The 14,116-nt window shown below is 37.6% G+C and overlaps 1 protein-coding gene across 1 annotated transcript in view; it reads right to left on the bottom strand.

Moving 5' to 3' along the window:
- Pde11a (phosphodiesterase 11A) overlaps window positions 1–14,116 on the bottom strand; it is a 375,824-nt gene that overhangs the window by 237,807 nt on the left and 123,901 nt on the right. Inside the window, exon 3 of the mRNA XM_005373398.2 lies at window positions 251–340. Coding sequence (XP_005373455.1) covers window positions 251–340 — 90 coding nt within the window. The remainder of the gene's footprint in view (window positions 1–250; window positions 341–14,116) is intronic.

Below are 14,116 nucleotides of genomic sequence, written 5' to 3'. Positions count from 1 at the left end.
AACGGTATCTTCAGCCATAGTCTTGCAAAATTACATGCACAAAAAGATTCCTGGTCTATCCATAGACCACTTGCTGTTTTTAAGAGACATACTGGGGCTGGGGATATAGCTCAGCGGCACAAGCGCCTGCCTGCCAAGCGTAGGGTCCAGAGTTTGATTCCCGGTACCAAAAAAAAAAAAAAAAAAAAGACATACTGACTCACAGAAACAAGAACGCTGAAGATCAACAGCAAAATTTCTTTCTACTCACCCTGCTTCGTTCATATTCTTTCCTTGAGGCCGCAAAAAGCTGCGCGTTAGATATGGCGATTCCACAAAATGGAAGGTACATCTGCATGACCTGAGGCAGAGACAGCATTAAAAACATTAAAATAAAATATCCATCACTGATTGAAATCCTATTTCCTGAAAATATCTGATTGGAATACTTGCATTTCAACATAGGGATTAAGAGTTCTTCATACTAGTATCTTAACTTCAGAGGGGATATTTTTAAATTATAAGATGGTATAAATCTAACATTTACTGAGGTATTAGGCTTAAAGTAAAGGCATAAAGTGAAGCAGCAGATTAGGATAGGTGTCATACAAGAACCATGTCTAAAGTATTCCCACTTTGGTAAGAAATAAGAGTAAATGAATGAACAGGGATATATCTAGAGTTTAAGGAATGTGACCTCATTCACACTTGGAGGCAAGCAGGGTATAAGTCAATTGTCTGAACACTCTTTTTACCTTATCTCTTATTTTTTTATCTGTAGCAGGGAGCTTGCTTCACCTCACCTATTACTGCCTACCAGCCTGAGGCATGTCTGGTGGGGACCTAGGGCCAGAGGGCCTAGTAGCTTCCTCAAAAGACGTCCTGGTTTGTCCAGTTCTGGGTACATATAACTGGACATCAATGCAAGATGGACCTGCACAAGATTATTTGAGGAACGCCTGGGGCGTCACTAAGACAGAAGTCCTTCTTTCAGAAGAAATAATCAACTGTGTCAGGCCTGACGCTCCTCACAGGGGATCCAGGTCTAGGGATTTTCTGGAATACCTGGCACTGTCGCTGAAATTCATCTCTAGAGTCACTGATTCCAGGCATAAAGAACACTCCAAGTGAAAATTAAAGGAGCTATTCCTAAACTTCACAATGTAGAAGAAACAAGATTTAAAACTCCCAAACTGAAACTCCAGGTAGAAAAGAAAAGCACTCTTTCCCTCAATGTTTCACAATGTAGACGAAGCAAGTGACATTTTTTTTAGGAGTTCTTAAAGCGAAGGAAAACAGCATGGTTTGTATCACAATATCTCCATCTATCTCTGTCTTCGTCTCTGTCTTTTTTTCTGTCTCTCTACCTCTCCGTCACACACACGGGCACATACACACACTTTCACACACACAACACTCATCTTGTGAAGAGACACAGAGTGGTGGCGACACCAAGCAGTTTTGCCTCTGTCCCACAGAGGCTAGGGCACTGCTCCCTGAGGATGAGGGGTGGAGGGATGGGCCTCACAGGTCCCACACATGAGTGTGTGTGAAACACCCAGGACAGAATCATCTGGAGTGGTAAGTGACTTCGTAGAAGACTTCAGGCAAATAAAGGTGAAGGGCAATTCACACTCCTATCATTTCATTCCTATTAAAATCTTGCTTTGGTTATCTAGGCATGTTCATTTCTTACCTAATGTCCCTGAAAGGATTTCAGAGTCCCACAGAAGCTAATGCTGTGGCTCACTCTCAAAGAGGAAAGAGAAATAATGGATTAGTACTAAGAAGAGGTACGACATTCAATGAATTCATTGCTACAGATCTTTCCAGAATTCTGGAAAAACATGTTGCCTTCTGAAACCGGATGTTATTTCTTTTACTCCTCTTTCTCCTTTCTTGATATTCCTGGCTATACTATACCTGAGTAAGTTTTTGCAAGCCAGCTTGAAGCTCTTGACATACACCAGCAATATATTCCTCTAGAATTTCTCCACCTTTAGCCAGAATGAAACATGGGTTAGTTATTTTAACTCTGTACTGAGGCAAGAGATAGCGTGGGGAGCATGCTGGCTTTAGGCTCATGGCAGATAGAATGCCTTTGGTTCCTCAACACCACAGAAGCATCCAGCCCTAGGTCTAAAGCGGTTTATAAATCAAGCACGTAAGAAGAAAACTGTGACCAAATTAACATATGAAACGTTTTCTAATGTACTACAGGCTTGCTTCAGTTATTTGGTAATACAGTACAGACTGAGCAGTATACCGCACATCATGTGTCATCGAAAAGAATCAGAATTTTAAATCAGATGGCTTTTGTCCTTTTTACGGCTTTTCTGTGTGCAGTTCAGTAAGTCAGGTAACTTCTTTGAACTTATTTCCTTATCTGTAAATGCTAAGTTTGTGGTCTTTTTTAAGTCTAATATTTTGTGATCTAAATACTTAGAAATATTAATGAGAGGTACTATTCTATTTGTTAGAAGAAATAAAGAATGCAATAAACATGCTTGCATCTTATTCAAGAATTGATCACTTGTAACAGTGATAACACTAACAACACCCTGCTATCAATGTGACAAGGATGGTTCTAGGCATCAGACATGCTATAAAGAAGTTTACATGTACTATATCCATTTCGTTCTCTCCATTATGTACGTTATACCACTAATTCCATTTGTGAAATGATAAAACTGAGGCTTTGAGAACCTACATATATTATTGGAAGATAATTCTTCATACATCACATGTATCTGTATATCTTGCAAACAGAAGCACTGCAAAAACAAGCACCCCTTTCATGGGTGTTTGTACAGTGAATAGACTTGAAAGGTAGCAACATCGCCTTGCAAGGCAGAGATATTATGTCCTTCCAGAGCAAAGAGCAACACTGTTTACCATCCAATATAATAAAAGTAATGTCTCTCTCCAGGCACATGTAAGGAAGAATCATGGTCTACTGTAAAATTTGGGGGATCCTTGCATGTAAGATGTCACTCATGAAATGCAACCCATTGTGTGTGCTGTTATCAGGGTCAGGGAGTCAGCACAAATACTGATACTTTGGCTAATAGTATTATTGTGAGTAATAAACTGTCCTCCGTCACTGACCCAGGAATCTCATGTCTTCTGCCGATATCCATGAAACTGCAACAGACTAACTTGCCAATTACCAAGTGTAGTAAAATCTTAGACTTTTCATAGTTCTTAACAAGATTGCTAAGGTAATGTGAGGTCAACATGGACTTCTGAGTCCTTGTAGCCTGACCCTAGAATTTACCTTCCTCATCTCTACATTTACATGCCTCTCAGAGTAATATAAATCTTTCCTATCATTAGTGTGATGGCCCAGTTAACTACAGGAGAAGAGGCTGCTGGGACTACAAATAGACTCTCACTGTAGAAGCAACAATAAGAGACTCAGAACAGAAAATTCTGGTACAGCAGACATTGCCTGGTTTGTAGAGATAAGAAGTCCTCAGGGGGTGACCTGCCAAGCAGCTTGTTTAAAGCCGATCTTAAACAGAAGAGGGACCACACCAGTAGGCATCAGAGTGTGATAATGGAGGCCAGAGAAGAATATTGAGGCAGAAAAGAAGCTGATTTTAGGAGGGGCGGTCAGCAGGTAGCAAGGGGATCAGATTACCCTTGTGGAAGGGAGAAAAATAGCACACGTCCTGTGGTGTGGCTCCAGCCGTAGGTAGGAAGTCCTTCAGGGCCGGGAACCACACTGCGCTTTGTGCGCTGTGTAGGAGCCCAGTCTTAGGGAGCAATTCAGTGTCCCCAAGAGCTTGGGGACAGTTAAGGGCAAAATTCTTCATCCTCATCTAATTTTGTTCCTGGCAAGCCTAGTTTTTAATCTAAGAATTTGAATTTGCAAATAACTTTTCCAAAAAGTATGAATATTTTTTGTGTGGACAGTACAGTGTCTTCCCAGGAAAGTCAGCTTGGTAGCATTAGTTCTTCAATCTGCCTTTTCTGTCTCCCAGAGTTCTTTCATTTCAGTCCTGGCAGACGAATGGTACCGTCACCACCTTAGGAAAAGCCACTCCATAATCTCCCTCCATTTTAAATAGCTAACCAATGTCACTTTCTTGAAATATTCTCATATAAGTGTAACAAACGCTTCAATGTAATTCCAATTCTTATTCTGTGAGAAAAAAAGACAAAAAAAATTCTGCTGATTTAAACCAGTTCAGGAAGCATTTTACATGACATTTTGAATGGCAAAAGAGATTCACGCTGTCTTGCTTTGTGTACTCTAATTTATCAAAGTAATGCTTCCCCAGTAGCATCCAAATAAAAGCAAAGTATCATCCTACTCATTGTACTTGCAACATTACAGATCAGCTCAATTTAACAAAGGCTGTCTGGCTGGCTTCTTCTGTCAAACACTGGGATAACAATATAGCTTGTACAATAAATTACATGACACCATTTCTAGTCTTCCGCTTACCACTAGTATTAATTATATCCACAAGATGATTACTAACCAATTTCATTTCCTTCAGTAGTTGCACAGAAAATAAAGGTCAATGCTCAAGTTTCAATCTGGAGTTAAAGACCTTCAAAGATTTGCCCTGGTTGTCTCCCCTAGTCTACATTTCACAAAACTGGGGGAGTCTCCCTGGTTAGTCCTGCAAGGTAACGTAGACTTCACTATATCTTTACTATCTGCATCACTTAGAATTATTTTCCCTTCCCATCACCTCCAACTATATCTGTCAAAAGTATAACACCCATTTTAAAATTTATTATATGATCATTTTGGTTACAAACATTTTCAATGATACAAAATAAAGCATATTCATTTAAAAATTGATTTTATTTGCACTTATATTTCCATGAATAATTTGAACATCTCAGATGCATCTTTGCATCAGCGTCTGTGTTACATGAGACCTACTTTGAAAATCAATTTTAAATTTTTTTTTTTTTTACAAAATAATCACCTCTAGTTAAGTCAGCCGGAAAGATGTATAGTGAAAAACTTTGGAAGACAGAAACATCTCCTTCCAGAGTAAAGGAAAGAATTATTTACTATACAATATAGTAAAGATACTATCTCACTCTGGGACAGAGTCAGGAAGGCTTATTGTCCACTATAAAATATTTGGGTTTCCTAAAGTTTATGTTCTTCTTCTGTAAAACAATTCATTGTATAATCTGTGTGTGATGCAACTCCGGAACAATTTATCTGAAATTATAAGCATCCATTCATTAAGACAATTGTTTTTGTTTGTTTGCCCTGAAAGTATGTGTTATGAACTCCACAACATAGCCACTTAGTGTCTGTAACTATAAGATAAAAGAGTCCCAGGAACAATTACTGAAACTATGTTAAATTTCTTTTACTTCCTTTTTTTACTGAGGCAATTGCTCTTGATTTTATTTTCTCATTCCATTTTCCCCCTACCACATTATTTCCTTTATTTTCATGATTAACCTAGAAATTTAATATATAGCTTGATAAAATATAAACTGAACATCTTGAGCTGCCTCCCAATACGTTAATACTACTTACCTGTTACTTTTTTTAGTTCTATCTTGTTTTATAACTGCAAGTTGGACATTTTTATTATTACTAGTTAACGTTTCTTTCGACCCACCCACGGTGTTCTCAATCTTCATTTCTTCTAGATTCTTTCCTTCTGATACAGATTTCTTTCTTCTTTGAAAATAATTATTTAGAGTATCTGTCAATGATGGTGGTGGTAAATGCTTAGTTTTTGTTTGGTATTAGCACATGTTTACCTTATGATCAATCAAGTATAATTTAGTTGGTTATAATAGTCTACATTTACCGTTATTTTCTCTCAGGGCTTAGAAGATCCCATTCCTCTATCAGACAGTTGTTACTAATGAAAAGTTAGCTGTCAGTCTAATTCCTCATGGGTTGTCTGTCTTTGTTTCTAGTTTCTTTTGAGGTCCTCTCTATGTATTTAGTAGCCTCTTGTGTACTTCTCCTGCCTCTATCAAAGACTTCATTAAAGGCCAGGTGTGGCAGCGCAGGCCTGTAATCCCCGCACCCAAGACGGTGAGCCTGGAGGATCATTGCGAGTTCGAGGCCACCAAAGGCTAAAAAGTGAGTTCAAGGGCAGCCTGAACTGCATAGGGAGATCCTGTCTCAAAAAGACACACACACAAAAAAGACTTAATTGAATAATATAAAACTTGAACATATAAAGACACTCTTCTGACTTAAAATGGTTCAACTTAAAGGTTTTCAATTATTTGATGACCCAACAGCTATAAGCACTCAGTAGAAACTATACGTAGAATTTCGAATTTTTATCTTTTCTCAGGATAGCAGTATTTGGTACAAAATTCTTTTGTGATGCTGGGCAGCAGCAGAAAACAGAAGCTCCTGGTGAATCAAGGGATGGCAAGGAGTAACCAGCCTATGCTCCGCCATGAATTGTGTTGTTGGGCTAGGATGACTGTAGGGTAAGTACCTTACATGCGTTCATGATTTAGGATATTTTCAGCATAGGATGGATTTATTGGGATGTAACCCCATCATCAGGCAAGGAGCATCTGCACACTGACTAATAGTCACTGTGGATGGAAACGATATTAACTTTGATGATTCACTGCATACTGAGCAAGAATCTTTATGCAAGCGCGTACCCTACCCTCTGTCATTCACCGGCATCACAATTCAGCACCCTAGACCACACTCAAATCTACTAAGGATACCCATGTGAGAATATGATCTGTAGAGTTTCTAAATAAAACTGTAAGAGATAGGTAAATATATCTTTTTAAAAAGAGAGCAAGAAAAAAATGAAACTGTGGTAACAGAACAACAAAATATTTCTTTTTTTTCAGTTTGGGAGTAACAGATGTGTTTTATAAAAAAATCAAAACTAAAATAATACACTGCTTTACTCTGCCCTTTGCAAAGTCCCTCCTTTCCAAAAAAAAAAAAAAAAAAAAAAAAAAAAAAAAAAAACACAACCCTAATTTGGCCTTAGCCGTCTAGTTTCTGAATGTCAAAACATCTAAAAAGCCTTAATGGCTGAGAAACTAATGAGTCTATGCACCCTTGTGCAGCACTTTTCAGCATGAAAGCACTTTGTGAACACTGGCTAATTAATCTTTACAACATCCCACTCAGGAAGTTAGACTGCAAATCATTAAACAGTGTAAAAAAGTCACTTTAGCCCTGGAAACTCATAAAAGTATTATTAATAAACATAAAATCTGAGCACTGGGCCTTCTGTCAATGTACAGAGAAAGACAGTGGGTAACCAGCCTTTTTAAACTTGCAAACCACAGAGAAAGGCTATTAAAGTCCTAGGATCTGGTCTGGTCCAATTATGCATCATTGGAGTTCTACACTGCTGATTCCCAGGGGCGATGCCCTTTATTAAGGACCTCACTCCTGGAGGGCAAAACAGTCTAAAGAGCCACACCACTTCCAGCAAAATGAAGAGGTCAGAGAAGCTTTTCCCACCAGTGAGAGGCACCTCTTTCCTTTCTGCAGACACTGAAAACTGCGCTTTCAGAGTTCTCTCTGCTTTTACGGGTGAGCTGTGAGGCAAAGCTTTGCCAATTCCTGGCCACTGATTTGGAACTGGGGATGTTTAAGAGAGTTGCAATTCAAACGCTAAATAAACTCTTCAAATACAGTAATTTGGAAAATAACATATTACAATTTGAAAGCAGTCACATTATTTTTAAGTAATAAAACACTTTCAGAGAGGAAGAGTATTTAAAAACAGTAAAAAGATGAGCTTTCTAAAGATTTCAGAGGAAATCCCTGCTTCCAGAGGTATGGTTTCACCACTTCAGTTTTTCTTCTATGCAGATTCAGAAATGACAAGAGCTGGGGCTTTTATTTCAAGAATTACAATAATAAATGAATCTTATTAGTTCACATCAAAATATATATTCTGGGCTAATGGAACACTTTTTCTACCAGTGATGCTCTTCAGAGAAATCAGCCTCCAAAAGATACACAGAGACACAGACTTTGCTTTAAAAAATGACGTGGAATAGATGGTCCGAATACATACTATTTAAAAGTTTCCACTAAAAGAACACTTTAAACAATAAGGTGGTGAGTCTAATTTACAAAACACAAGGCAAAACAGGATGGCAAATAATGGCGAAGGGAGAAGCTTTGATTTTAGAAGCCAAAGCAAGGTCAAGACAACAGAGTAGAGGTCAACAAGGGGGAGAGACATGGAGAGGAGTCCCCAAGAAAAAGGAACCCCAACATGGGCTCCTCTCTCGCCCAAAGTCAGGGGAGAAGGCACTCAAAAGCATGCAGCTTTACTGATTCTGTTCCTCCTGCTGAGACACCCTCATCAGTCCTTGGTTTTCCCTGCAGAGAGGGGTACTAGGTGTTTCTGCTTCTGTGCTTGGTGTTAAAGCTGGGACCCGTGGGTGACTGGCATGAGCACCCTTCCAGTATTCTCACCTCTCTCCTACAAGCTAGTGTTGGCTGAAATATCTCCAGGGGGCTGTACTTATCCAAGGGCAGAAAAGCTGAGCCTAATTCCTGGCAAGCAGGCTGGTAGCATCAACACCTTCTCTCTCAGATATTTTAGAGGTTCTGGTCTACTGACCACCTGAATCATGCAGTCCAGGGTCATCACACCCAATTCCTATTTGGTCCCATCTCCACAACTCTAGAGAAATAATCTTATATGTGCAGGCAGTTCTACTATCACTCTTATTTGCAGATAGTCCTTTGACAGGAAAATCCTAATGAATCCATTGCAGGAGCCATGGCCTATCTAGGATAATTTGTATTTTTTTTATAGTAGTAAAATTTCAAAAGAAAAAAGGTGCCCATATTTTTACTATCTAGGCATAAGAATTCTTAAAATTTTGGAATATAGCATTCAAGATTTTCTTCTCTTTTTCCTTTCACATAAACCCAAGTAGGCTAATCCTTTTCTTCCCCTATTTTATTCTTTTAAATTTTAAAAATTTTATGGTTGCTAGTACATGTTTTCAGTACATAATGATTACATTCATCATGGAGAATTAGTACATTGCTCATAACACATCTTAGTTCTTTTTATATGCCCCCCTTCCTCCCCTCATCTCTTGGCCAAATAGGTTAATTCTTTGGATTTTTTTGTTTTGCTTTGTTTTGTTTTTGGTACCAGGAATCAAACTCAGGACCTTGCCAGGCAGGCACTTGTGCCACTGCTATATCCCCAGCCCATCAAATAGGTTAATTCTATAAATAATATTTTATCAGATTTTTTTCTACCTGTTATAACCAGTTCTCACTTATTAATAATCAATTTCTATGGTTACAAAATATCCCACTGCATGGTTCAGAAAAAGAAAATTCATAGAGAAAGTAGATTAGCAGTTACTTAGACTAGTGGTGATAGAAGGATTAATTGTAAGTGGGCATAGGGATCTTCTTGGAGGAATGTTCTAAAGCTGATTTATGGTGATGATTCTACTACTCATAAAATTACTAAAGTCAATTGAGTCATCCACTTGCAATAGGTAAATTTATTTGATATGTAAAATATACCTCAATAAATCTGTTCAAAATTACCATAAATATTCCACATGTATAAATTAATACAGTTCACTTACTCAATCATATACTGTTAGACATTTAGGTTGTTTCCAACTCTATATTAAAAATCCTGGAGTTAAATATCCTTACAGTTAAATCTGCACATATCTCATGATTGTATCCTTAGGAGATAGCCCTATTATTGGGACTTACTTATTTTATTCAACACACATTTATATAGCACTTCTCTATGGTAGGCAATATTCTATGTCATTTATGAATTATTTCACTGACATGTACTTTGTAAATAACCACCAATGATACATAAAATTTAATTTTTTATAAAACATAAGTATAGAAGTGCAAACAGTAACTATAGTTCTACCTTCATTTCCTGTCCCATGACCCATATCCCTGCCCAGGAGTGACCCTGCTCGCACTCAGAAGGTATTTATTGGGACTTTTTAATGAACTACATACCTACAATACCTGGTTTTGGATTTTTGTAAACATCAGTAGGCTCACACCGTGAGTTAGTTCCTACTTCTTTTTCACTTGTGAATACATCTTGGGAATCTTTATGCATCACCTAGAGATCTACTCCTTCATTTTAATCTCTGCACAACACACTAAGAGATGAATGTAACCATTAATAGACATTTGTATTGTTTTACCAATTTTTTCCTATTACAAATACCGCTGCTGTGAACTTTCTTACATGCATAACTTTATACACCTACACAGTACTTGTGCTGGATAGGTTCAGAGAAGCAAAATTTCAAGGATGAAGTAATATGTGCATAAAAATCTTAATAGCTACTGACAAATCATGTACCAATTCACACTCCCAGTAATCAGAGTACTCATTTACCGCTACACATATAACATTGAGAATTACCACTTTTTAAATCTTGTCTGACAGATCAAATCAATACTTATTTTTGCCTTAGCTTACATTTATTTGAATACTAGTGATATTGAACACTTCATGACTTGCTTTTATCTCTAGTTTTTGCCTTTATCCCTCATTATGTCTTCTGCTTATTTTATACTGGCCATTCATCTATTTCTTATTACTTAGTAACTACACTTTATGTTCTAAGAATATTAACTATTTTCCATTTTCACAAATCATGAAAACTTATTGATAGTTAGCAGCTGTCATCTATTTGATACAGTCCAATAAATTGACAAGCTAGGATTTATTTTTCTAAGATGAATAAATATTATGGCTCAGTAAACTTATCTTACTTCCTCTCTTGGTTTCAGAACTTTTATAAAAATACCCACCTACGTAACTCTGTCAAGGCTATTTTTACAAGCAGGTTGACCTATATATCTCATCATGTCTGTTTGTTTCATCTATTTTTGTAACTCGCAGCTCCTACGAGACATCAGTTTGAGCTATAGTACAATTCAGGCATTCTTGAGTTTTAGCTGCTAAGATTATGATGTCTCACCTAGTAAGCACAGGTATAAATACAGGAAGCTGCATTGCAGTGTAACTTGGGATATCAACATTCTAATGCCAGAAAACTCCTATATCATAATCAATGTCAGAACAAAAAGTTGATATTTTCTCATGATAAATGTCTGAGTTTTTCTTGAAATTTGAACTATATCTATCTATACTATTTCTTCTCATTAGTAGCAGAAATCTTCATTGTGCTATTTCATTTATTGAGCTCTTTCCTTTTTTTAGAAAAACAGTCCTGATTCTTAAAGTGTGGGATATTTCATACACAAAGAATTGTACAATATGTGGCTTTTAGTGACTGGCTACTTTTATTTACCTTTGTGTTTGCAAGCTTCATCTATATCGCACATGTATGGCTACTTAATTCCCTTCAGAAATTATTTTTAAGTTAATAGACCTTTTTTAGTAATTTTAGGTTTACTAGAAAAATTGGGTGCTGGAGTTAAGCAATTTTCCACAGATCCCTTCCTCTGCCAACACATAGGGTTTCTCCTGTTACTAATAACTTGCTCTAGTGTGGTCTATTTGTTACAACTGAGTCAATATCAGTATATTGTTACTAACTAAAGTCAATAGTCCATGTTAAATTTCACTCTGTGTTTCATTTGCTATGGGTTTTGACAAATGTATGAATCCACTATTATGGTATCTCACAGAATAATTTCCTACCCTTAAAAACCCCTGTGCTGGCAGGGCGTGGTGGCGCACGCCTGTAATCCCAGCACTCGGGAGGCTGAGGCAGGAGGATCGTCGTGAGTTCAAGACCAGCCTGGGCTACAAAGTGAACTGAAGGCCAGTCTGAACTGCATAGCGAGACCCTGTCTCACAAAGACCAAAAAAAAAAAAAAAAACAAAAAAAAAAAACCCTGTACTTCATTAGTTTAATAACTCCCACTTCATTCTCCCCAAACTCCTGTTGGTCACTGACTGACCTTTTAATGGCTTTAGAGTTTTGCTTTTTCTGGAATGCCACAGAGTTGAGATCATATAATCTATATGCTTTCCAGATTGGCTTCTTTCAGTTAGTATCAACAACTTATGTTACCTCTATGTCTTTTCATCCTTGATAGCTCATTTCTTTTTATCACTGATTAATACTCTACTCCACTATAGGGATATACCAAACTTAGTTTATCTATTCACCTATTGAAAGGCACCATGCTTACTTTCCAAGTTTGGACAATTATAAACATTCACGTACAAGCTTTTTTGTAGGCATATGTTTTTAACCCACTTGAGTAGATACCCAAGAGTGTAATTTCTGGATTGTATAGTATGAGTATAGGTAGCTTTTCAAAAGACTGCCAAACTGTGTTTCAAAGTGGCTGTTACATTCCCATCAGCAGCGAATGAGAAGTCCTGGTGCTCCTCAACCTTACTAGCATTTGGTTTTGTCAGATTTTTGGATTTTAGCCATGCTAATAGGTATGTTGTGATATCTCATTGTTGTTTTAATTTGTAATTCTCTAATGGCATATAATATTGGGTCTCTTTTTGTATGCTTGTTTATCATCTCTGTATATATTCTTTAAGCAATCCTTTGCTCATTTTTGAGAGGTTTATCTATTGTTGAGTTTTTGAGTTCTTTATACATTCTAGACACCAATCTTACCAGGTAATGTGTTTTACAAAGCTCTTTCTTCCAATTTATAGCTTGTCAGTTTGTTATGTATTGTTATTCAAAAATAAATTTAACCAGATTTTTTCATTTACTTATTTCTGATTCTATAAATGTGAGGATTAAAAAATTTTAAGTAATTTCCTTATTTGCCTTCAAACATCTCAATATCAGTTTATCCAGGGAAATATCCTCCTATCCAGGTCCATGAGAAGAAATGCTTTTTCTGAGGAGGTAAAGCCTTTACTCAGGCTTTGGATTCCTACTCTTTCTGAGGGACATTGAGGTACTTCCACAGTACCATCACCACATCCTCCCTTCTCCCTTCAAAGGAAAATGTGTTACTGTTTACTTGACATCACTGTTTCCACCTTCCCTGTGTGATCTATATCTGCATGACTTCATGTCCTCACTCCCCATCCTTTGGCTTACATCTGCAGTCTAAAGAAACGCCTGTGTGTGTGTGTGTGAGCGAGTTTCCATTACAAGGTCACAAAATAGATCAACTATTCCAGTCCGCATTATCATTGCAACCTTTCACACTTGATCACCAACTAGACAGATATTATGTTTTGGCTTCCATAGATCATGTCTTCTTTCTTTCTTTTCTTTTTAAATTTTCTTTCCTTTCTCTCTTCCTCCCTGCTTGTCTCCTTCCCTCCCTTCCTTTCTTCTTTTTTTTTTTTTTACAGTGCTAGGATTGAACCAAGTGACTTGGGCATACTAGGCAAGTACTCTACCACTGAGCTACAGCCACAACAGTTTTTATTTTTTTATTTTATTTTCAAATAAGGTTTTGCTGAGTTGCCCAGACTGCACTCAAACCTGTGATCCTCCTGCCTCAGCCTACCAAGTAGCTAGGATATCAGGCATGCCTAACTTTTTCTGACAGCCCTATTTAAATTACATTTTCAGGTTTAGTCTTTGGCCTTCTGACTTTCTCTGTATGTACAATATAATCCTTTTAAGGATATATTTGTTTCCATAATACAAGAATATGACAAAATAAAGCAGGTCGGCCATGCCAAGATGACCTTTTGAAGAGCAGTCAGCTAGAAAAGACAACAAAGTCAATGTTGCCAGGAAAGTAAGGAAGTCAAGGATATGTTCTTTCTCCGCTGACTTGCTTCTCCAGCCTCACTTCAAGCCTGGCCCTCTGCCTCTGTCTCCACTCTGCTGTGCCCTAACCCCCCTTCCTCTCAGTCATCTCTGCCACATTCCAGACACAGGCTTCAGTCTCTGATCTTGACATGATGACTTGAGCTCTGAAAACACTGGCTTCTTTCTTATAGGCTGGTTTTAGCATTCCTAGTCTTACACTGAAAGAACTCTGAATCCAACCATATCCACTAAGTAGGTGCCAAAGTCCCTTCATTTCATCTGTGTCTTCCGTAGATACCTCTGGGATGGTTCTCAGAGCTGGCTCTCTGGGGCTGACTTTTTCTCTCTGTGCTCCTCATTGCCAGTGGCTTACAAGACCTTTCGATTTAAAGGTCCTTAAATTACTTTTAACTTAGCTTTCCCAAGCAGATTTATTATCTCAATCTTC

Source organism: Chinchilla lanigera, unplaced genomic scaffold (genome assembly GCF_000276665.1).
Source record: "Chinchilla lanigera isolate Chin_1 unplaced genomic scaffold, ChiLan1.0 scaffold00002, whole genome shotgun sequence".
NCBI classification, from domain to species: domain Eukaryota; kingdom Metazoa; phylum Chordata; class Mammalia; order Rodentia; family Chinchillidae; genus Chinchilla; species Chinchilla lanigera.
This window is presented reverse-complemented; position numbering and strand designations above follow the sequence as displayed.